Source organism: Phaseolus vulgaris, chromosome 8, assembly GCF_000499845.2.
Source record: "Phaseolus vulgaris cultivar G19833 chromosome 8, P. vulgaris v2.0, whole genome shotgun sequence".
NCBI classification, from domain to species: domain Eukaryota; kingdom Viridiplantae; phylum Streptophyta; class Magnoliopsida; order Fabales; family Fabaceae; genus Phaseolus; species Phaseolus vulgaris.
The window spans coordinates 21,730,349-21,756,266 of record NC_023752.2 but is presented as its reverse complement, the minus strand read 5'-3'; the positions used below and the strand labels follow the sequence as shown (position 1 = coordinate 21,756,266).

Sequence of the window (25,918 nt, the reverse complement as noted above, 5' to 3'; positions counted from 1 at the left end):
GCTTAAAATAATAATAGAATAACCACCAGGGAACCAACTCATGTAGCAACATCAGGGGTCCATTCTGCTTACATGGGCACCCTACTCATGGTGCAACGTTATCTTTTATCATGTATGCAACTTAACCACTACGTTCCCTAAAACACATGAGTTTAGGTTTAAAAAGAAAACATTTACTTGACCTAGACTCTATATGTACTAAACGTACCCCTAGGTTCACAAATACCCTTTCCTAGTAGCCTTATGCTTACATATAAAAGGTTATTTCAATTATGCCAAGACGGATTTACTGAATAGACTTGGCCCAACCACATGGCCCATTTTACTAGCCCAACAACTGAGTTGACTTGCCTACGCCATGTACTGAGATCTGACCCCTGAGCACTAAGCCCTGAGCACTTTGTCCAGTACAACAACTTATGAGATGAAACAACTCACTGTACAGACAAAGATATCAACTATGCGATCTGAGTTCAAGCAAGCAGTTTACTGGATAGATTGCATATCGTACAAAACATGGTTTGTTGAACGAGCCTTCAAAATAGACATCATGTTACGCGCAGGTCATTATAACTCATTTTCATACCTTACCCCAACATGCGATGTAAAAACTCGGGACGACCAATTATAACTCGTTTGCATAATGAAATGGGTTATCCAATTCAGAACAAGTAAAAAAAAATGTTCTTATTGTCGCAATGAAGGTCACAACAGAGGAAATTGTCCATTTAGACAGTAGAATCATCCTTTGTAATGTTGTTCTCATCAAATATTTTAATATCATCTTCTTTTAATGACTTATACTCAATAATTTAATTTATTTTTAATACATTTATTTTAGCATAAATACTTGTATATTACTACTTTTTATATATTATATAATTTATACTTTCATATATTATATAATCTAAAAATTTATACATAAATCATATCCCATGTTTTTATAAGTGTATTTTTAACTTCAACAATATTTAAAAAATTGTCAATATTTTTAATTTATCACACAAATCATTTTTAGCCCAATTTATTTAAAATTATTGTAAAAAAATCATTTTAATTCTTCAACTTTATATATCATTTTCTTAAATAAAACAAAATTAAATTTGGTATTATTTATAAAATAATTTTTTTAACAATATATTTTAATTTTGAAAAGTATTAATTATCATTCGTTTTAAAAAAATTTCAACTGAACTTGTCAACCGAATTGACAACTTTAATTTAGATAAAATATACTGAAGTTGTCAATCTATTGTCCAATTTATTCACAATGTATTTAAATTGAAGTTGTCAATCTATTGTCCAATTTATTCACATAAACTGAAGTTGTCAATCCTGTAAGTAACTTTAATTTAAAAAAAAAAATAAAGTGACAGATTAATAGATTTAATTGATGTTGTCTACACCATTGACAACTTTGACTCATAAATGACTAAGAAAGTATTTTTTTCTGCATTTATCCATTTGTGTAATATTTAAAGTGAATTGTATTTTGGTAAATTTTTCGTGCATCACTCACCGACCTTCTCCATCCCTTTCCAATTTCTCAATAAATTTGAGAGGATGATGCTATGATTTCATCATTCATTTGCCCTTCTCAAATGGCTATTCTACCACCATTGTTATTATTTTCATACGTAGTCAAAATATCACCATTTTATTCTCTTTGAAGGTTGAATTTACAATTAACATTGTGTTGAAGGCTTTCATTACTCACATAGTTAAGATTCATGGTTTTCCCAAGTCTATTTTATGCATTTTTTCAGGCTCAAGGTGCTACATTAGCCACGAGTTCCTCTTATCAGCCAGAAACTGACCAAATGTACTTGCTTTTTTTAGAAAATCCTAAATCTTGGTTTTCTATCTGACTATGTTGTTTTGTTTTGTTATATTACCTCTTACAACTACAACATTTGGTCCTTCAGTGCAACCGTTCCATACTCTTGATTCTGGAGTTGTTTTGCGATATTCTTCTCAAATTTTTGAAGTCTTCATTCAATTGGGAGCTTACTGAACTTGTTGAGGCTACTTGGTAAGACTTTGAGGCCATTAAACAATCTTATCCCCTCTTCAACCTTGAGAACAAGGTTGATTTTGATGAGCAGGGTATTATAACATCTACCACACAAAATAAATAATGAAGGCAAAATTAGTTATGGCTAATGGTCACATACACACCGAATAATCTGAATGGTGGGGGGAAAAGTACTAGAATTACAAATATTTGAAGGAATCTTAATAAATGAAAAAGGTGAATGATTTTGGTGAATATTTTCTCCTTCCCTTTTATTTTTTTTCTTTTCCCATTTAAATTCTTCCAAATTCTTTAACTAATTTTGTGGAAGATGAATGAATGGAAGGTTGTTGCTTAAGATGTTTGAGTGAAAGATTGTTTCTTGTTATAAATTGTCATGTTGAATTGAATATTTTTCAAATAATTAATATTCATATTTCCATATCAATAGCCATTTTATAAAGTAAATCTTATGACTTCAAGTTAAAAAAAACTGGCAACTTAGTCTAATTTATATTTTAAAACAATATTACATCTTGTCCATACAAAAAACAATGATATATGGTTTGTCCAAAAGTGTAAATTTTAATACTTAACAATAAAAAAAATGTGTTATACAATAAAATCATGTATCTTGGTCTAATCATGTATCTTGGTCTGAATACTTTTTGAAATAATTTTATTGATGTGACCTTGTGTAATTAAAATAAGTAAATATTCATAAAAATAGACAAAAGTGCATATCAATATGAAATAGGCACTCATAATTAAAGTACTGCATTTAAGCCTTTCAATGCTTCAATATTTGTTTAGTATATAAGATAATACACTCAGAAATCGTTAAAATGTCTTTGTAATATGCATATAAAATTAAAATGTATCAAATCTTTATTATTTATCTCTTTAGATATTATTTTCTCCTTAACAAGTTTCCTCAAAAAACTATTGTATCTTTTTTAGTATCTAAAATTAATAATACACAATAACTCAACATGTAATTAATAGTTTTTAAAAAAAAAGTGACATATAATTTGTTTGGTCCTAGATACTGTAACATATAATTTGGAAAAAGTGACCTTACGTACTGTCTGTATATAATAAAAGATGATCATATAGTTGTTAAACATTATGCTTATATATTTGATCCCTTCACTGATTTATTGAAGAAGGATATTTTTTTATGAACTACTGATGCAACTACAACTTTCTTACTTCTTAATTTAACACCCAATAATTTACATATAACTATTACAATAAAAGTTTAACCAGTTTCTATACAAATTTGAAGTTTTTTTCAAAACATTCCTAATACATTATTAAGATTTATAGAAATACAAATATTTACATATCCAGAGCTTAAAATGAAACTCTGAAACCTCTAAGGTTCTCCTGCACCTATATGGTCATCTGCTCGTGTACATAGTACAATCATCGCAGTTCAAACACAACAAGAAAAGCAAGGGTAAGCTAGTGAAAATAGAATTTTATAATATACACACTTAAATCCAAAGAGAAAAAACCAAATTGCACGATCAATTTCTCAATTTATTCAATTTTCTTCAAATCTCAACAATAAAACAATCACATAGATCTCACATGGATCTACACATCCAAAATATTCAACAAACAACATCTTCCAGAAGATCCGTATTATGTAAGTCCTACCAGAGACTAACACCTGATCCAAAGATTACCAGCGAATCCAACAGAAAGGATCAGGGTAAGTTCAATACAACCTAAGCCGTGCATCTCATATGTCACGGTGTGCATGAACTCCCCCATCAGCTTCTCACCACCTGATATCTTAGTCTATGTGACTTAGATCATCAGTGAAGCTCGGAGATCTCTGTTACCACGTAGGCATCAATACTTAATACACAACAAACATCAGTCCATACATTATCCCAAATGTATGAATTCAATTCCATACCATTCTGTCATACAATATCATTTCAAATGTAATCCACAATATTCAAAAGTCTATTTGACATAAAAAAAATAACACTTTAATACTAAATCATTAAAACCTAATATTTTCACAAATTTAAATAATATATAAATAAACAACCCAATATATATAACACACAACATCCCTACAAGAAAAATTGAATATTGGGACCACGTCCCTTCCGCATTCAGATCTTCTATCCTAGGGTGCTATTAAAAAATAAATTTAGCTTCCCTTACCTCAATTGCTTGCTTTCCAAGCAACTTTTAGAATTTTATTCCCCATAGTCTGAATAAACTTCAAGATTTACGGGCCTAATGCAAATTATCCAAACAGAACAAAAATTCAGTATATAGTAGAATAAGTTAAGAGGATTAAACTTCTCAACTGACCCCACCAATATTGATGACTAAATCCTAAGGAAAAACAGACAACAAAAGATATTTATAGTAAAAATGAACTTACTCTGTTTGAAAATCTGATCGGGTAGAAATGTTCCTTAACTCCTCAGCTACAATGTGGTATGATCAGATTCTAAAATAGATGAGATATGAAGTAAGAAATTAAGAGAGAAGATAGAAGAGAGAGATGGAGAGAGAAAGAAATGGAAGTTCGTGCTTGAAGGAGGGAGTTGGCTTCTGTGCAACTTTATTCTTCTCTTTCTTTCTTTTTTTTTCTTTTTTTTTTTTAAACGTTCTTACACTTAAAATGGCTCATCCTATAGCATTTATTTTCAAAGAAATTATCTCCTCGAATGCAGAAGTAGTCTCCATATACTAGAGAATCTTATGTTATTACCAAAACTTTGACTTAATTTAGGCATTATTCGTTAGGCCATAACTTTGTTATTCAAATTGATCAAGAGTCTAAAAGAATTGTTGGGACAAACTCTACAAACTCTAAACAGGTGGATGATTTTGGTGAATATTATCTCCTTCCCTTATATTTTGTTTTTCTTTTCCTATCTAAATTATTTTCCTAATTTTGTGGAAGATGAATTATAACCAAGATGGATGAATGGAGGGTTGTTGCTTAAGATGTTTTAGTGAAAAAAATGTTGTTATAAATTGTCATGTTGAATTCAATATTTTTCAAATAATTAATATTCATATTTTCATTATTAATAGTCATTTTATAAAGCAAATCTTTAGTGTTAAGGACCGTCAAATCACAATGTCCGGCATGACTTCAAGTTAACAATTTTTTACAACTTAGTCTAATTTATATTTTACAACAAACCATAATTTTTTTTTTTAATGGATATTTTTTTAAATAATTTTATTGATGTCACCCTTGTTTAATTAAAATAAGTAAATATTCATAAAAATAGTCAAGACTGCATATCAATATGAAATTTACATTGGTAATTAAAGTAACACATTTAAGCCCTTCCAATACTTCAACATTTGTTTAGTATATAATATAACACTCAAAGATCGTTAAAATGTCTTTGTAATACGCATATAAAATTAAAATGTATCAAATATTTATTAATGATCTCTTTAGATATACTCCCTGACTAGTTTGCTCAATAAACTATTGTATCATTTTTAATATCTAAAATTAATAATACACAAGAAATCAACATGTAATTAATAGTTTAAAAACAAAAAAAAAAGTTTTAACATAAAAGAATAAACGGGTTAACCATTAGTTTTAGTTTTCAGTCCATCTTAACCTTGGTTCATATGAGCATAGTACATGTTCTATAACATCCATTTTATTTCTTCTTTTTTTTTCTGATAATGTATAATATATTTTTATTCCTTTCTTGTTTTTTTAGAATTGTATGATATATTTTTATTCTTTTTTTTCTATATATTACAAAATAGAATAGAGATGAACAAAAGAGAACAGAGATGAACAAAAGAGTAAAATGAAGACAAAGGATATGAGAATGAATATCTCTTCTTTCTTGTTATTCAAATCAAAACAAATGGTCTGAATATATACAAGTAGTACACTCATTCTAGGTTTAACTAAAGAGGAAAAGAATCAGTAATTAAATAATATAATCATAACACACAAGACAAAATAAAGGTTATTCACCTCTATAAAGAGAAACAACTGATAATTAGAAAAGACACCCAATTAATATTAGGATCCTTCTATAACTCTGGTATTCGTATCCTTTAATACCCCGCCACAAGCTGGGGAGCAAATATTGATGAGACCCAACTTGGAACAAATATTCTTAAAAGATTGAGGACTTAAAGCTTTGGTATAAATATCAGTCAGTTGCTCTGTGGTGAAAATGGGAAGCAAATGGATGAGACCCTTCTTTAATTTTTCCCGGACCACGTGACAATCTATTTCTATATGTTTTGTACGCTCGTGAAACACTGGATTTGCTGCAATGTATCTTGTTGAATCATTGTCACAGTATAAAAGAGATGGTTGCTCAAAAGGAACTTTGAAATCTTGAAGAAGATAAGTTAGCCATTGAATTTCACATGTAACAGTGGCCATTGCCCTGTATTCAGCTTCACAAGAACTCTTTGATATTGTTCCTTGCTTCTTTGACTTCCAATATATGAGAGAATTTCCAAGATACACACTAAAACCAGTCACTGATTGTCTTGAATCACTACAGGTGCCCCAATCACTATCACAAAAGGCTTTCAGATGAACAGAGGTAGTGGAAGAGAAAAATAGACCAAGACTTGGAGCCCCTTTGATATATGTGAGAATTCTAATCGCTGCATTATAGTGAACAATTGTAGGCTTAGCAAGAAATTGAGAAAGTTGTTGCACAGAAAATGTTATGTCAGATCGGGTATTAGTGAGATACATAAGTCTTCCAATCAATCTTCTATAGGCTTGAATATCTGTGAAAGAAACACTTCCAGTAGAAGAAAATTTCTCATGATTATCAATAGGAGTGGGTGCAGGTTTGCAGGCTAAAAGACCTGCATCTGTTAATAATTCCAATGCATATTTCCTTTGATTTACCATTATTCCTGTCTTACTTCTTGCTACTTCTAGACCAAGAAAATATCTTAAATTCCCAAGATCTTTAATTTTGAATGTCTGATTCAAGGCTTGTTTGATTCGAACAATCTCTTCTTTATCATTTCCTATCAATATTATATCATCCACATATACCAATAATGTTGTAAAAGATCCTTCAGAAGAATTAATGAACAAGGAATGGTCATTCATAGATTGAGTATATCCCATAGAAAGCAAAAATGATGACAGTTTGGCAAACCATTCTCTGCTAGCTTCCTTAAGACCATATAAAGCCTTTTTTAGTTTACATACTTTTCCTGGTGGAATAGAAGTCAATCCAGGAGGAACAACCATGTATACATCTTCTTTCAAATCTCCATGTAAAAAGGCATTGTTTATGTCTAATTGTTTCAATTCCCAATTATAAATAGAAGCTAAAGAAAGAAGCAACCTTATGGTGGTCATCTTTGCTACTGGAGAGAAAGTATCAAGGTAGTCAATGCCTTCTGTTTTCCACTAACCTTGCTTTATACCTTTCAATAGTCCCATCAGCCTTATATTTTATTTTGAATACCCATTTACAACCTATGGCAGCTTTGTTCTTAGGCAGAAGAGCAGTCTCCCAAGTTTGATTTGACCCTAAAGCAGATATCTCACATTGTATAGCTTTTCTCCAACAGTCATGTTTCACAGCTTCAGAATAAGTGTTTGGCTCAACATGTGAAGAAAGAGACATAACAAAAGATTTGTAAGAAAGTGATAAATTGCTATAAGACAAAACAGAATTCAAAGGATATTTAACTCTTAAAGATGTACTGGAAACGTTAAGATTACAATGATAATCCTTTAAATACTCAGGTGATATTTTATTCTTGTGCTCATTCGGACAGATGGATCTGATTCAGAACTTTGTTCTATATCATGATTTTCATTGAGGTTTTGGTCTATATGGGAACAATCTACGTCTGAAACCTCAATTTGTGACTCACAATTATTATCACTGCTATTTTCAACATTATCACAACGTGTATTTTCACAAGGTGCAAGAATGACTTGTGATGGCTGACTTAAGACAAATTGATCTTCAGCAAACAAAATTTGATCATCAATATCAGGACTGTTAGTTTCATTACTAGTATCTTGAACCCTTTGGTATGGAAAAACATGTTCATAAAAGACAACATCCCTAGACACAAAAATTTCTCTTGATTGAATATTCAACAAAATATATCCTTTTGTCCACCTTGGACAACCAATAAAAACACATTTTGATGCTCTTGGATCAAATTTTCTTCTATTTGTTGACAAAGTGCTAGCATAACATAAAGAACCAAACACCTTTAATCCATTAAAATCTGCATCAGTTTTGAAAAGCATTTCATGAGGGGAAGAATAGTTTAAAACAGGTGTGGGAAGCATGTTTATAATACGCGCAGCATGTAGCACAGAATATGACCAATCAATTTTGATGCTCTTGGATCAAATTTTCTTCTATTTGTTGACAAAGTGCTAGCATAACATAAAGAACCAAACACCTTTAATCCATTAAAATCTGCATCAGTTTTGAAAAGCATTTCATGAGGGGAAGAATAGTTTAAAACAGGTGTGGGAAGCATGTTTATAATACGCGCAGCATGTAACACAGAATATGACCAATCAATTTTGATGCTCTTGGATCAAATTTTCTTCTATTTGTTGACAAAGTGCTAGCATAACATAAAGAACCAAACACCTTTAATCCATTAAAATCTGCATCAGTTTTGAAAAGCATTTCATGAGGGGAAGAATAGTTTAAAACAGGTGTGGGAAGCATGTTTATAATACGCGCAGCATGTAGCACAGAATATGACCAATCAATTTTGGGTAAATGAGATTGTATCATAAGAGCTCTTGCTACATCTAATAAATGACCATGTTTCCTTTCAACTATACTATTTTGTTGTGGAGTATTGACACATGATGTTTGATGTATTATTCATTTACTAACAAAAAAATTAGTCATGACAAACTCAGTTCCATTATCACTTCTTATTATTTTTATTGTTGTCTCAAACTGTGTTTGAACAAAAATAACAAAATGTTCCAAAACCTTAACAACTTCAGATTTTTGTTTCAAAAGAAAAATCCATGTGTACCTCGAATAGTCATCAACTATGGTCAAGAAATATTTATGGCCATGAATTGATGGTATTGAGTATGATCCCCAAATATCTACATGAATCAAATCAAAACATTTTTCCAATTTAGATGTAATAATAGGAAAAGAAAGTCTTTTTTGCTTTGCAAAATGACAAAACATCACAAACAAAAGATTTGTTATATTTAACAAAAGGAAATTTATTCTTGATAACATCAATACATTTATTTGAAATATGACCTAATCGAAAATGCCAAAGGGTTTCTAGATCACTAGCACTGACATTAACAGTATTAATGATGTGTGTAGATTCACGGGGTTTAATTTGAAATTTCTGGTAAGATAGGATCCTGAGTATATAAAGTCTATCTTGCATCTTAGCAGAACCAATTATTTTCAAGGAGTTTTTGTCTTGAATGTGACAACCATTAGAATCAAAGGTAAGAACACAAGATAGTCTATCAACCAATTTTGTTACTGAAAGAAGATTAAATGTGAAGCAAGGAATATACAAAACATTGTCTATGACATGATTTTGATTGAGAAAAACACTTCCAGAATAATTGGCAATGACTTGATTTCCATTTGGTAATTTGACATAAATAGGATCAATTTGACGATACGAAGTGAAGTAAGTTAAGGATGAGAAAATGTGATCAGTAGCACCACTATCAATAATCCAAGAACTAGAAGAAGAAATAGAATTATTACCAGTTTGTGTTGTCATGTTGGAAGGAATAACAGAGACTTGACTAGAAACATTGTCACTGGATTTGACTTGTTGTAAAAGAGCTAACAATGTTTGATACTGCTCAGGAGTAAAACCAATTTGTTGAGACTCCACTTCTGACTTTGAACCTTCATGATTTTGCTCATTATTGTTAAAATTTGTAATGTGAAAGGCTGCATGACTTTGATGATAGTTCTAATTTTTAAATTTGAAATAAGGTGGAAAACCATGCTTTTTATAGCATGTATCAATGGTATGCCTTGTCTTTCCACAATAACTGCAAATTTTGGAAGTATATCCTCTTCCATAGCTTCCTCTTCCATATCCACCACCCATGCCATAGATCATAGCATTGTTATTATAACCTCCTTTGCTAGTAGCAATCATTGCCTTGGATTGATCACCAAAAATTTGCCTCTCTTGTTGTGTAACGAGAGAGTAAACTCTATTCAAGGATGAATTATCTGATAAACTAACATGGTAAGGTGAACAAAGATCTTGTGAGGGATCAACAATTTCACCCATAGATAAATGTAGCAACCAGAGCTCTAATCAGAGCTCTGATACCATATTACAAAATAGAATAGAGATGAACAAAAGAGAACAGAGATGAACAAAAGAGTAAAATGAAGACAAAGGATATGAGAATGAATATCTCTTCTTTCTTGTTATTCAAATCAAAACAAATGGTCTGAATATATACAAGTAGTACACTCATTCTAGGTTTAACTAAAGAGGAAAAGAATCAGTAATTAAATAATATAATCATAACACACAAGACAAAATAAAGGTTATTCACCTCTATAAAGAGAAACAACTGATAATTAGAAAAGACACCAAATTATTCTCCTCTATAAAGAGAAACAACTGATAATTAGAAAAGATACCCAATTAATATTAGGATCCTTCTATAACTCTGGTATCCGTATCCTTTAATACTATATCAACTTCATAACCTACCATGTATCCATCATGCACGTGATATAGCCTCACACTCAAACAATGTCTCTACTCAACTACTATAATTTCACACTGCTCATAAAAATCATGACCTTATCTCATATATACTTCCTTAGCAATTTGAAAACGACATTTGAACCCTCCTACTTTTTTACATTGCCCATGAATAAAATTTAATAAACTCAACAATTTTCTAAATCCTCTTAAATATTTGAAAATATCATCTCATTGTTAATATCATCTCATTGTTAGTCATTTAACCTATAAGTATTGAAACCCTAAACTCTAAACCCTAAACCTTAGATCCATATGCAAAGTCAGCGTTACATGGATCCGTATGTAATTTCAACGTTCTCTAACTCATTTAATTTTTCAAAAAAATTAAGGAAAGATGTGTAAAATTACTTAGAGACTCAAGTAGGTAATATCTACCCAATAAAATTGGTGATATTACCTACGGACTAGAATGAGTGGATATTATCTACGAACTGAAGTTGGTGGATATTATCTCAATACTAGAGTTGGTAGATATGCATACTATTAATATTATAAAATTAATTATATTAATATAATAATATGAATAATATGAATATATTTATAATATTAATAATAATAATAAAAATATTAATGGTATTAATAATATTAATGATATTGATAATATGAATAGTATTAATAATATTTGTAATAATAATAATAATGAATTAATATTTTTATTAATAATAATATAATTATTTAATAATAATAATTAATAATGTTATTAATTTGAATAATAATAATAATATTAATGAAATTAATAATATGAATGATATTAAATATATGAATAAATAATATTTATATTATTAATAATATTATTAATAATATTAATACTAATAAGTATAATATAATAATCATAACATAATAAAAAAGTTTTTCAGATATAATGATTAAAGTTTTTTATTTTATTCAAATGACTTGACTTTTGAATCTCTCGCTGGTGTTGGTGGATAGAAAACTCATTGCAGAAAAAATTTCAAATAATTTTAAAATCTCTATTAAATCTTTCTAGAGCTAACCTCTTATTTTAGATAGTATCAAAAACTAATTTTTTGGGATTAGTTTTGGAGATTGAGATTAGTTTTGGAGAATGAAAGAATTGGATCCAAATATGGCAATGGAGAACGAGGCACAAGTTGTAAACCAACCATATTTAGTTAAAGGTGAAAAGTTTGAAACCTGAAAGCAAAGATGATTGCTTTCTTCAAACAAAGTTATAAATGGTGTATACAATAGAGGAAGGTCAATTCATTCTATTAGACGAATGAAACAATCTCTTTGTTGTAGGTGTATATCATCAATTATGACGACTAAGTGATCAAGTTACACCTAAATCGTGATGTTTTGACGGCTACATTTTCAAATAGAAAAAATTACATCTAACCTATAAATTATATCTTTTTACATTATGGTAATTTTTTTATTCAATATTTGTTATTATAATCAAAATCACAAGATTCTCTGAAGAGTAATTTCTTAGAAAGGTGAAATTAATTATTCTCTACAACTTCAAGATTAAATATGAAGATGCACAAGATATCAAACTTGTGTCTTATAACAAACACGTCCTCAACTCTTTTGCATATTTTACAGGATGTATTAAAAGTTTTGTTCAATTTTGTTTTAGAATTAACCTTTTATTTTAATTAATAGGATGTATCACAAGTAATTTTGTTTTATATGCTAGAAATAATAATATAAAAATTCTGCAAAACAAATATTTATTTAATATGCATTATATTTTTTTACAATATTTCTAATATAAGTATATGCCAAAATTTCAACTTCCATCATAATAGATCCTATATTATCACCTAACCTTGTCATTTGGGTATTTGGACAAGGTGGCATTCCCTAATGATACCTTTGACTCAATTTTCCTGCTCCTCATTGTAGGGATAACATAGACTCGTGAAATTGATGTGCATTTGAGTCATCATCACATAACTAGTTAGCATAACTACCAATGGGCTAGAAATCAGACTAATAGAGACCATCAACACATAATTAATTGGCATCACTACCAATGGTGTCAGAAATCAGACTAATAGACACTAAAGGATGCTGATATTGTACTCGGCATAGTGGTTGTTGTTCCACTATATATTTGTATTCGTTTCTTAGTATTATTATTTGTTGTTTGAATTATTAGTCATATTTAATATTTTACCGTTATATAATCACATATACCAATACCAATATCAAGTAATACAATCATGCAAACAACACACTACTAATATTAAACCATTTAACTAAAAATAACTTCAAATCACAAAATTAACCGTCACATACATCAAAATAACATGAATGTGGTCTCATTGTTTGTGTCAATTTGTTTGATATAAAAATCAAAATTCGCAAAAATGGATAAGAGTTTACTTAACTTTTAATTTATGTTTTTATGCTTAATTTATTTATTACTATTTTACCGGAAGTGAACCGAGTTAAAAGTAATAATTTATCCTAAAGATAGATATTGAGTTCGTAAGGAACAATTCTAAAATCTCAAATATAATATGCACTAAATATAAGAAAATGTGTAAAAATTTGTTAGAAAAGTTGTTTATATTGTGAATTTACAAGAATTTAAATATAAAAAAATAAAATATTTGTATTAGTCAATTGGGAAAATTAGGATTGGAGTTCATCCTTCTCACTTGTCTCTGTATTTTCTAAAAAGCATATAATATTCAATATTGGTTATTAAGGAAAAATATGCAAAAATTACTTACAGACTCCGGTTGGTATATTTATAGACTCAAGTTAGTGGGTACCTATGGATCCTAGTAAATAAGTAATATCTACACACTAAAATTGGTGATATTACTTACGGACTAGAGTTAATGGATATTATCTACGAACTGAAGTTGGTGTATATTATCTACAAACTAGAGTTGGTAGATATGCATACTACTAATATTATAAAATTAATTATATTAATATAATCATATGAATAATACTAATATATTTATAATAATAATAATAATAATATTAATGGTATTAATGATATCGATAATATGAATAGTATTAATAATATTTGAAATAATAATAATAATGAATTAATATTTTTATTATTAATAATAATATAATTATTTAATAATAATAATTAATAATGTTATTAATTTGAATAATAATAATAATATTAATAATATTAATAAAATTAATAATAGGAATGATATTAAATATATAAATAATATTAATATTAATAATAATAATAATACTAATAAGTATAATATAATAATCATGAGTATAATATAATAATCATGACATTGTAATTCAATCATAAAATTTACAAATACATTAGCTTTTTACAAAATGAATAGTTTTAGTATTTATAGACTTGCGGCTTGTAATTAAATCATTAAGGTCGATCAGAATTGCTTTTTCCTTTCATTTTTTCTTTTTTTGTCTGCTATTGTAGTATGGATAACGCAAAGTCTAATCGGAACAGAATGTTGTGGACTAGAGAATTGCACGCGGCCTTTCTTTCAGCCCTTCAGATATTGGGACCAGGTAAGAATATTAAGGGTTTTCGTTTTTTATTAACAGTTTTTATGGTGATCTTGATGGTCATTTTATTGTAGAAGCCGGTCCTAAAAGGATCCAAGAAATAATGAACATAGCTGGTTTAACTACATCTCAAATTAGCAGCCATTTACAGGTACGTATATTTTTCTTTAAGTGAAATGTGTTACAAAGTGGACTTCGGTTCCTGGGATGAGGGTTGCACCCACTTATATACGATAAAATGTCCTAATCTCTAGTCGATGTGAGATCTCTAACACACCTCTCACGCTGAGGCTACCAACTCGTGTGTGGAGATATATGTTATGGGTAGTCCGATAACGACCCGATAGCGAGTGGTCTGATAAACCCAACAAACACTTGCTAGGATAGGCTCGAAATGACTCTAATACCATGTTAAAAAGTGGGCTTTAAGCCTAACTCAACCCCATAAAACCAGCTCATAGGGTGAGGGTTGCACCCACTTATATACGATGAAATGTCCTAATCTCTAGTTGATGTGGGATCTCCAACAAAATGGTTTGTAAGATCTCATTGTCAATGAATTAATTTCTTTCTTTTTGCAGAAATATAGAATTGGTTTGAAAAAGAATCAGAAATCGATGGAGATGGTGGCACTGCCTCCTCCATCAGATATGAATGGTGAAAATTCTGATCAAGATTACTTTCAAGAAGCATCGAATGATCCAGAATACTCAGATAATCCTCAACAGGATGCTCCGTCGAGAGACCATCAACCAGATGCCCCGACGGGTAATCCAAGAGCCCCTACCAGAATTACTGTCCAAGAATGTTACAGGATTACAACATTTCATTTCAATAATTAAATTTGTATAGTTCAGAAATTCATATCTCCTTAATATTTCTGTTCTGATTGGAAGAATTCTTCTTTAACTTTGTGGTGCCTTGGATTATTAAGAAAATAATAATTATCAAATTATATGCAATTATTGTATGCAATATTGTACGATATTGTACCCAATTATATAGAATTAATTTAATAATGATAGAATCTCATGATTAGTATCCCTACCTAATTAGATTGTAATTTGGAGAGAGAAACTCCCTATATATTTCCTATACATGAAGTGATGTAACAATACACATAAGAGAATAAGAAACATCTCTTCTTCTTACCATTTTTTATCATTTTCTTATATGGTATCAGAGCACCGATCTTGGTCCCCTGACAGCCTCTCCATTTTTATCTCCTAAATAAAAAATCATGTCTGGCAAAGAAGGCATTAGTAACGAGTTCGATAGAAACCTCGTACAAGGCTTCAGTGCCGAGCAAATTCAGCAATTGGCAAAGGCTATTTACTCGCTCAACAATAACGGTAAAAGTGACACGTTTGTTAGCTCTACAGGTCTGCTTGCCCATAACTCCTCTTCTAATTCTACTTTTACGAAACCATGGATTTTGGATAGCGGAGCAACCGATCACATTGCATCTGATTCACAATTTTTCACACACAATTCATCATCATTTATTCCAAATGTTAATCTGCCCACGGGGTCAACTGCGCCCATCTCATCTACAGGCACAATCAAATTCAATGACAAAATCACTCTCAAAGATGTTCTTTGTGTTCCTTCTTTTAATTTAAATCTCATGTCCATTAGTAAGATAACCAGTTCACTAAATTGTTGTGTTGTTTTTACTCCACATGGTTGCGTTTTATAGGACTTGGCTACGGGGAGGATGATTGGCTCGGGTAAACAACACGTAGGCTTATACTACATGTCCCCTCTTCCAAACCAAACTGACGCATCTCAAATATCGACCAACCCTGATTTATGGCACAAGCGCCTCAGACATCCTTCTCCGGCATGTCTACAACTTGTATCTTCTGTACTACCTATTCCTATCAGTAAAAATCTCATTCCTATTCATAATAATTGTAGTATTTGTCCCAAAGCTAAACAAATAAGGCTACCCTTTCCTTTAAGCACAATAAAATCTCATTCTCCATTTAATCTATTGAATTGTGACATTTGGGGTCCTCATAAAACCCCAACTCACTTTGGAAAACGATTTTTTTCTCACTATAGTCGATGACTATACTAGATGTACTTGGCTATTTCTTATGAATCAAAAATCTGAAACCCAACATCTTTTAGAGTCATTCATTACATTTGCACAAAATCAATTTCAGACATCTATTAAAACCATCCGCGTTGACAACAGACTGAAATTTATTTCAATGTATGATTTTTTTCTCAAAAAAGGTATTGAATGTCAACGCACTTGCGTTTACACTCCTCAACAAAATGGAGTAGTAGAACGCAAACATAGACACATTTTAAACACAGCACGAGCCCTCCTATTTCAGTCCAATTTACCATTAGAATTTTGGGGAGAATGCGTTTTAACCGCCACATATATCATTAATCACTTGCCATCACCTTTACTAAAAAATAAATCACCTTTTGAGTTACTATATAATCAACCACCTTCACTTTCTCACCTAAAAACTTTTGGTTGCCTCTGTTACACAACTGTTGTTTCACCTAAGCAAAAATTTGATCCGCGCACCCGACAATGCATCTTTGTTGGTTATCCTCACAATAAAAAAACATACAAATTATTTGATATAGATGTAGACACTTTTTTTCAAGTCGGGATGTCATCTTTCATGAAAGTGTTTTCCCATTCTGCCAACAGTCACATACACAATCCTCACCTCCATTACAAGGTATTTTGCCCACTATTGACATTGGCTTACCCACTTCTGTCCAACATTCACTCGATCAACCTTCTTCTCTTACTCATCACAATGCATCTGAACCTCCATCAAACCAACCTTCTTCTCCTATTCGTCACAATACACCTGAACCTCCATCAAACAAACCCTCTTCTCCTACTCGTCACAATGCACCTGAACCTCCATCAAACCAACCTTCTTCTCCTACTCGTCATAATACACCTGAACCTCCAGTAGACCAACCTTCTTCTCCCATGCCAAGAAGTCTAGCACCCATTACCAAACCTTCTCCAACCGACCTTCCTGTTCGACGATCCATTCGCACATCAACCCCACCTTCCTGGCTTCAAGACTACGTAACGGGATCCCAAGCCAATCATTCGACCACTACCCAAGACCGACCGAAAGGAACCAGGTATCCTATGCATCATTTTCTTTCTAATTCACGATTTTCTTCTACACATAGTGCATATCTTGCTTACATCACAGCCACCAAAGAACCTCACACTTATGCTCAAGCTACCCTTGATCCAAATTGGCAAAAATCAATGGACGAAGAGCTTTCCGCCTTGCAGCTAAATCAAACGTAGACCTTGACACCGTTACCGCTGGGCAGAAACCCATTTGATGCAAATGGGTCTATAAAATAAAGTACAACTCAGATGGTAGCGTCGACAGATATAAGGCGCGCCTTGTTGCAAAGGAGTACACTCAGATTGAAGGTGTCGACTATTCTGAAACTTTTTCACCAACGACAAAATTAACAACTTTGAGGTGTCTCCTCACCATTGCAGCAGCCAGAAATTGGTTTACTCACCAGCTAGATGTGCAAAAATCCTTCTTACATGGCACATTGCATGAAATTATTTACATGGGCTTGCCACCCGGGCATTATCGACAGGGGGAGAACATTGTATGTCGACTCAACAAATCCCTTTATGGTCTCAAACAAGCATCTAGAACATGGTTTTCAACATTTTCTCATGTGATTAAATCTGTAGGATTTCAACAGTCCAAGAGAGATTACTCTCTCTTCACAAGACAGAATAACTTATCATTTACTTCCCTTTTGATTTATGTGGATGATATTCTTTTGACAGAAATGATTTGACAGAAATTCAGCGTGTTAAAGATTGTCTATTACAACAATTTCGCATTAAAGATCTTGGAGACCTAAAATATTTTCTAGGGATTGAATTTTCCCGTTCCAAAGCTGGTATTTACATGTCCCAAAGAAAATATGCGCTTGATATTTTGCAGGACACGGGACTCACAGGTGCTCGTCCAGACAAATTTCCAATGGAACAATACCTAAAACTCACACCAGACTATGGAGAGTTATTAAAGGATCCAGTCAAATACAGGCGACTCCTGGGACGACTGATATACCTCACGGTTACTCGTCCTGACATAGCATTTTCGGTTCGGACCCTAAGTCAATATATACAGGATCCACGGAAACCTCATTCGGATGCCGCAATTCGAGTCCTAAAGTACATCAAAGGATCACCAGGACAAGAATTGCTATTGCCATCCGAAAACAATCTGACATTGACAACTTATTGCGACTCAGACTAGGAGGTTATCAGACAACTCGGAAATCAGTATCTGGGTATTGCATTTTTCTTGGTTCTTCTATTATCTCATGGAAGTCAAAAAAACAGACAAACGTATCACGATCATCAGCGGGAGCAGAATACCGCGCGATCGCCAATACTTGTTTGGAGATAGTTTGGTTGCGATATCTGTTGCAGGATTTAAAGGTGCCATGTAACTTGCCAGCTCAACTTTTCTGTGACAATCAAGCGGCATTACATATAGCAGCAAACCTAGTATTTCATGAACACACAAAACACATTGAGATAAACTGTCACATTGTGCGAGAAAAATTACAAGTTGGGATAATCAGTCCTTCATATATACCGACACAGTATCAGCTCGCAGATATTTTTACAAAGGCACTGGGCAAGGAACAGTTTTTGACGCTACGACACAAGTTGGGGGTTCATGATCTTCACCTACCAACTTGAGGGGGAGTATTAAGGAAATAATAATTATCAAATTATATGCAATATTGTACGATATTGTACCCAATTATATGCAATTAATTTAATAATGATAGAATCTCATTATTAGTATCCCTACCTAATTAGATTGTAATTTGGAGAGAGAAACTCCCTATATATTTCCTATACATGAAGTGATGTAACAATACACATAAGAGAATAAGAAACATCTCTTCTTCTTACCATTTTTTATCATTTTCTTATATGGATGATTTTCTGTTTCATTAGGTCCTTTACAATAAAAATGTAATTGAAATTGAGCTTTTTTAATTCCTTCTTTCATTATATTAAAATTGAAGTGATATTGGACAGGGCTTATGTTTTCTTTAAAGCAACAGGGTGTTGCTTATGGTATATGCATTCTTCTAGGGTTCAAAAGTGATTGTTTAATGAGTCTTGATTGTAAAAATTATTTTTTATAGTGATATATCAACTGGTGTTGCTGAGAGTCTAGATGTAGCTCTTGAGGAAGAGAGAACCAATAAAAAAATCTATGTGTGTTTATTCTGCTCTCTCTTTACATTTGTTGTAATCGGATTATAAGTGTTTCTTGTATATTAAGAAATTTAACTGATTAATTGAGTAATACGATAAAAAATAACTAATTACAATTTTTGATGTCTACGAGTTAAAAGTATTTTTAATATGTTATTTGATATTCTAATCGATTGATTTTTCATAAGATTTTCATTCTAGTCCATATTTTAAAATTATTTAAATTTCAATTCACCCCCTTTTGAACTTAACCTACATTTCTAACATAACGTGTAAAAGACGAAGTGACCATCTATCTTGTAGAAGATGTAGTGATTGCCTAATGAGTTCATAAATGCTATTTCATCCAAGTGATCTTGTTCTTTGGAGTCCTCTAGCATGTTGAATACACATAGATTGTCTAACAAGATTGTATAACGTATCCTTGTACTTGAGATCGTCTAACGAGTCTATGCATTGTTGGACTGTCTAATGTATCAATACTATATAGTTTTAATTAATTATTTAAACAAGAGATTGTCTAACGAGCATAACTTTGAGAGATCGTCTAACATTTTCAATATTGCAGGACCATGTAACGGGCTTAATCTTAATAGACTCTCTAATGTATTTTTGTCTAATTCTTCACATATAGTAGCATTGTTAGAAATCTAAGCACACTTTATAGTATTTGTTATCATTAAAACTCATACATTCTTTTATCACAAGATCGTCTACTAGGTATTAGATCGTTTAGTAGGGAATGAATCACCTAACATCTTAACATGATAATGATGCCTTTTTGTAAAGTCATTCTTTAAAAGGAGAAGAAGAAGTGAACTTGTGTCTCAAGGTTAATCTTTAATCTTATAGCAATGTAAGTAATTTTTTATTTTGAATTTAACTTGAGCTATGACAAACTTGCATTATTAAAATGCATGATGAGGCAAATAGACTATAATAGATTGAAAAGGTTGAATAATTGGCTTGAGAAGAAAGTGAGTGAATTATAAGAGGACTTGGACAATTCAAATTTTGATTAGGAAGCTCCTAAATGGTATATAAAAGTTTATAATGCAATTATGCTTATGTTTCTCAAGGTGCAATTCCCAAAATGTAAAAATTGCAAGGCTTTAGAATAAAATATTCAACATTTGGTAAAAATGCAAAATTCATAGTGGAAAGATGTAATTTTGTTATGCATTTTTATGTTCTAAAAGATTTGTCATGGATAAGATTGAGATTGGTTATGGTTATGGATTTTGAAACAAGGAAAAGTCATGTAAAGAATTTTTCTTATTTGGAAAATCATCCAACACTTCATGGATTACATGTTTATTGTTTCAATAAAGAACACACCTATACATATTGTCATACCTAAAGGTAAAATATGTTTGGAGGGCAAATAAGTCACAAAAGGTTACAAAGAATTCAAGACCAAAATTTATGTGAGACCTAAATCTTTCATACAATTCTATTTTGTAGGTGTACTTGATGAAGATACACTTGGCTTTATAGGGGGGTTGAATAGAACCCAAACTCAATTCTTGTACCTGAAAAATTATCAAAGCAAATACAATATCTGAAAGGTAAAAGACAGAGACAAAGAAGTACACATAAAATTTATATTGGTACACCTAGACTTGGGCTACGTCTAGTCTGTTGAATTGAAAGGTTAGTTAAGTTCAAGAGGAAGAAGGGTGAATTTTCGCAAAACCTTGTTTTCTTGAAAAACAATGTAAACTTAACTTGTTGGTTATCAAAACCCACTGATTGAAAATACAATAAGATAAGCCGTTAAAATTGTAAATAGATACTTAAATCAATAGCAAGCACTAGTAAAGTCAGTATCAAGTGACCTGTCCAGAGCTACTGAGCTATTAAAAGTTCAAGAAACAAAAAAATGGATACTTTTTATGCTCAGAAAGGTGAAGGCGCCATATATATCCAAACACATGAGAAAAAAATTTGGCATGGTTTTTATTGACTGACCCTTTGGTTGGTGAATAATGATGGAAAAGTAAAAATTAAAAAAAAAATCACAATCTAACATTAAACAGAAGCTAAACACAAACTCAACCTAAACAAAAAAAAAATGAAATCTATGTGAATTTTGACTTACATAAACAAGTTACAGCATGCAAACCTAGTAAGAACACAACGAACTAGCCCAACTGACGGTAGATCTCATATTTCGATTTCAGGATTTGGGTTTTGATTTCGCAACAAGGTTCATACAATGGATTTGGAAACTAATTAGTTCTAGAATTTCGCTTTTGGATTTGGGAACAAGGTTTAGAGCTTTAATTTGGGAACAAGGTTGAGAACTTTGATTTGGGAACGTAGTTTAGAGGTTTAGCATGGGAAGAAGGTTCAGAGGTGTGCTTTGTGTAGTATTTGGAAGGGAGCGTTGCGCCTTCGGAACCAGCATCACACAACGGTGGTGGAGTTGTGCGGAAAGGTTTTAGAAAATTTTGGAGGATGGAGGGTTTTGAAAAATTAAATGAGTTAGGGTGGGAACACTGACTTTACATATGGAGTGTTAATGTTTTGTAGTGTTAATGTTTTCACACATATTTTATGTATGTAACCTTTATTTCCTTTTTCCCTCACAAACGATAAAACAAACCATAAAATAAAATAATTGTAAGGAGTAAAATAAATCAAAACAAACCATTCACATAAAATCATAAATATTAACAAACAAACAACATGAATCAAATGCTCAAAACCAAAGTTTGAAATTTTTAAAATTTACCTTTCGCCAATTAAGATAGAATAACGAATGGAAGACGGAGTTGGAGTTGGAGCTGGAGCTTGACGCAGTGGACCAGTGGGAATGGAGGTAGAGAGTTGGAGTTGAAATGAAGAAAAAAAAGTTAAAAATAACTTTCAAAAAATAAACGAGGTACATCGAAAAGGAAGAAGACAGAGAAGACCAACGACAGTGGAGGAAACTTCGACAGGACTGTAGTGGCTGAGGCAGTGCGGGAGTGGGAATGGCCAGTGGAGGTAGTGGGGTCTGGACTCGGCAGCGAAGGCAGTGGGCTAGGGCGGAGGAAACTCGAGAGTGAAGAGAGAGAGAGAAAGAAAGAGAAGAGACAAAAATTAGGGTTAGATTTCTAATTTGGGAGAAAAAGAACATGTGGGAGCGAAATTTTGTTATATATTAAAGACTTTGCGACGGCCAAGACCAACACAAAACAACACAAACATGGAAACATACTTTGTGTCGACTGTGACCGTGCAAAACAACACAAATATACATTTCGCGTCAACCATCACCAATGCAAACCAACATTGGGACAGACTTTGCTCCCAATTTGCATCAGCTGATCGACGCAAATCTATGATTTTGTTTCATTTTTAACTTAAATTTTCATTACAAATATAATTAATAAATATTATATTTATATTTATATTTCCATAAATTCTTTCAAAATAAATAAATCAACTAAATTTAATGGTTATTTAATTTACCATTTTCATAAACTAAAATAAAGTTTGAACAAAACAATCTAATTCATTCAATGAAAATAAATAAAAAAATTAAAATAAAATTGGATTGGAAAAACATTCAATGTTATAACAACATTCAATATTAGATTTGTTATTGTTTTGAGAAAGAAGTTGATTCTTATTCATTATTCTTCTTCAGAAAGACAACTTGATTGATAGTGTGATATAGAAATGCTTTGAAAAAAATATGAAATTGTTTATAAGGGCTAATTGATTGAATTCACACTCAAGGTAAATATTAATTACCTAGGACGAAAACATATGCAGATATATTTCTTCTTGGAATTTGGAGAAAAAATATGCTTAGTCCAAATTCCCTATAATGGCTTATTTAAGAACAAAGTCTAGTAAATTCACTAGATGTCAAAGATATATTATTCATGCAATCAGGATTGTTTTACGTGGTACAACATTTATGTTGCTTAATAGGAGGTTAATAACATGCAATAAAAGAAGCTAAATCTATGAATTTATTCTTCATTGTTAGGAAACTACATTAACGTACTTATTTCTTTTATTACTATTACTATATTTACTTTAAAGTTTCAATTATTGCATGCTATGTCCTAAACGTCAAACACAAACAGTATGTAAAAGAAGTACAATTACAAGACACTAAGTAAGGATAGAAAACACCTGGAATTGCAGAACCAGAGATCCTATGATCAGCACTTGTCACCACAGCAAAGCTTGAAAGCACTCTTGCTCTTTTTATAAAACACTTTCAAAAACCAAATCTCTTTCTCAAATCTGAATCAATACTTGTTGTATTTATTGTGTGTACTTTGATTTGAATGAAAGCCTTATTTATAGTCTTTGAAAAGCAATCATTTAAGGCAGATTTGAACAACTAAATCAGTTAAAACAAGTTTTTAAAAAGTTGTTATGAAAACACACATTTAACCGGTTGAAACCACGATTTAATTGGTTGAATAAGTCAAGCAGTTACACAAATGATTCAAAAAAAAATTCAAACTTCCAGCCAACTAAGTGACAAACAACTGATTATATCGACAAATCAACTGGTTGTTTTCCCTTTACTTGGAAAAACACTTAGTTTCTTAAAACAAATTTAATCAAGCTTTGTGTAGGCTTCAAGGATTAATCTTAACAAAGATTCTAAACAGCTTAAACTAAACCCAAACCCAGAAAGCAGCACAGCTTCAGGCTTCATGTGGATTTGATACATCAAAGCTCTCATCTTCAACAATATTGTCAATCACCTCATGAGTCTTGGAAAGGTCTTTGACAAAGAATAGTTGAATATCAAGATTCTCAAATGTCTTGATAGATCTTGGCAACCTAAAGTCACGACTATCTCAGAATCAAGGGACTTGACATCTTTGACTACAGGTTCCTTATTTGGAAAGCTTAGGGAGCATGAGTTGGAGATTAATAGACTCAACATTCAAGAGAGTGAAGATAAGCATGTGAGAAACATTGCCTTGAAAACTGCCAAGCACAAGAACAACCATGTTTCAAGTGATGAGAGTGAAGGAGAAACCCTTAGTTTGTTGTCCAAAAAGTTCATCAAATTCTTGAAGAAGAACCACAACAAAGACTCCAACAAAGAAAGGTATGACAACAAGAAAACTAGTGATTTTAATGCTAACAATTATACGTGTTATGGTTGTGGAGAACAGGGGCACATAAAGGTTGAATGCCCAAATAAAGAGAAGAAGTCAAGCAAGAAGGAAAAGAAAGAAAAATCAAAAAGTGCCTACATTGCTTGGGATGAAAATGATATCTCTTTATCAAGCGCCTCATCAAGTGAAGATGAAGAAGCTAATATGTGTTTGATGGCCAAGGAAGAAGATGATGCAAGTAGTGTAAGTTCTTGTACTTCTTTAAATGCTGAAAATTATAGTCAACTTCTTCAAGCTTTTAAAGAAACACATGAGGAAGCTAACTGATTGGCACTCTTGAACAACCGGTTAAAAGGGTTGAACAACTGGCTTGAAAACAGAGTCAAGGCAATAGAAGAAGAGTTGGAGAATTCAAAAACTGATTTTGAAAATTTTGAAATGCTTTACAAGAACTCTTCTTGCAAGTGTGACTCACTTGTTTGTGAAAATTGTGAATCTCTTGAAAAGAAGGTTCACTACCTTGTGAAAACTATGGATAGGCTTTCAAAGGGTAAATCCAACTTTGAGACTGTCTTGGCATCTCAAAATTGTGTTTTTGGAAAAGCAGGTTTAGGTTTTAATCCACAGAGCAAAAAAATGAGTTTCCAATGCCTTTTTCAAAACTACCAGAAAAACTACCGATTGAAAAATCGAAACAACCGGTTGTTACATATTTTTATTGCATGGAGAGAGGCCACTAAGTTAGATTTCAGCAATATTAGGAAATATTATGTTCCTAAAGGTGTTATGAGATGGATTCCCAAGAATTTTGAGGCTCCTCATGATAAAGTCAATGCCAAAGAACCCACTTTTGTAAGGGGACCAAATCTTGTTGCTTGATTTCATGGTTTTGCAGGATTACTAAGAGATCAAGGAGTATTGAGTCACAAGATCAAGCTTATAAAGGGATCTTCTGGTCTTCCAATTACTGTGTTGTACCAGCTTAGTCTTCTTGGAGGCCAAGAGAAAATTCTTGATCATGGACAATGATTTATTGAAAGAACTACTTTGTCAAAGGGATAAGACTTTCCTTACTTTATTTTTCTTCTCTTGAATTTTTCGTTAAATTCTGTAGTATGAAAAATATTGATTGATGTCTTTATCTTTCATATATGTAATGTGTATGTGAAGCCTTCCTTTCTTATTCATCTTTTCCTGTCAATTCTGAATCTGTGAAATGCTTAAATTGTTGTCACAGAAAAACAACTGATTGTTTTCACAAACCGATTG

At 31.6% G+C, this 25,918-nt stretch overlaps 1 protein-coding gene across 1 annotated transcript; it reads left to right on the top strand.

Annotated features, from left to right (window-relative positions):
* The first annotated feature begins 14,196 nt into the window (after nt 1-14,196).
* LOC137824746 (two-component response regulator ORR26-like) lies at nt 14,197-25,678 on the top strand. Its single transcript, XM_068630420.1, has 5 exons — nt 14,197-14,287; nt 14,359-14,435; nt 14,866-15,052; nt 24,417-24,887; nt 25,545-25,678. Exons 1-5 carry the CDS (start codon nt 14,197-14,199, stop codon nt 25,676-25,678), a joined length of 960 nt encoding a protein of 319 aa, XP_068486521.1.
* Nucleotides 25,679-25,918: the final 240 nt, after the last annotated feature.

Bases quoted from the DNA above. Each gene is read 5' to 3' on its own strand.
- LOC137824746 (XM_068630420.1), top strand. From the start codon at position 14,197: ATGGATAACGCAAAGTCTAATCGGAACAGAATGTTGTGGACTAGAGAA. The intron at 14,288-14,358 runs GTAAGAATATTA...ATTTTATTGTAG, and splicing joins CCTTCAGATATTGGGACCAG to AAGCCGGTCCTAAAAGGATC. The intron at 14,436-14,865 runs GTACGTATATTT...TTCTTTTTGCAG, and splicing joins AAATTAGCAGCCATTTACAG to AAATATAGAATTGGTTTGAA.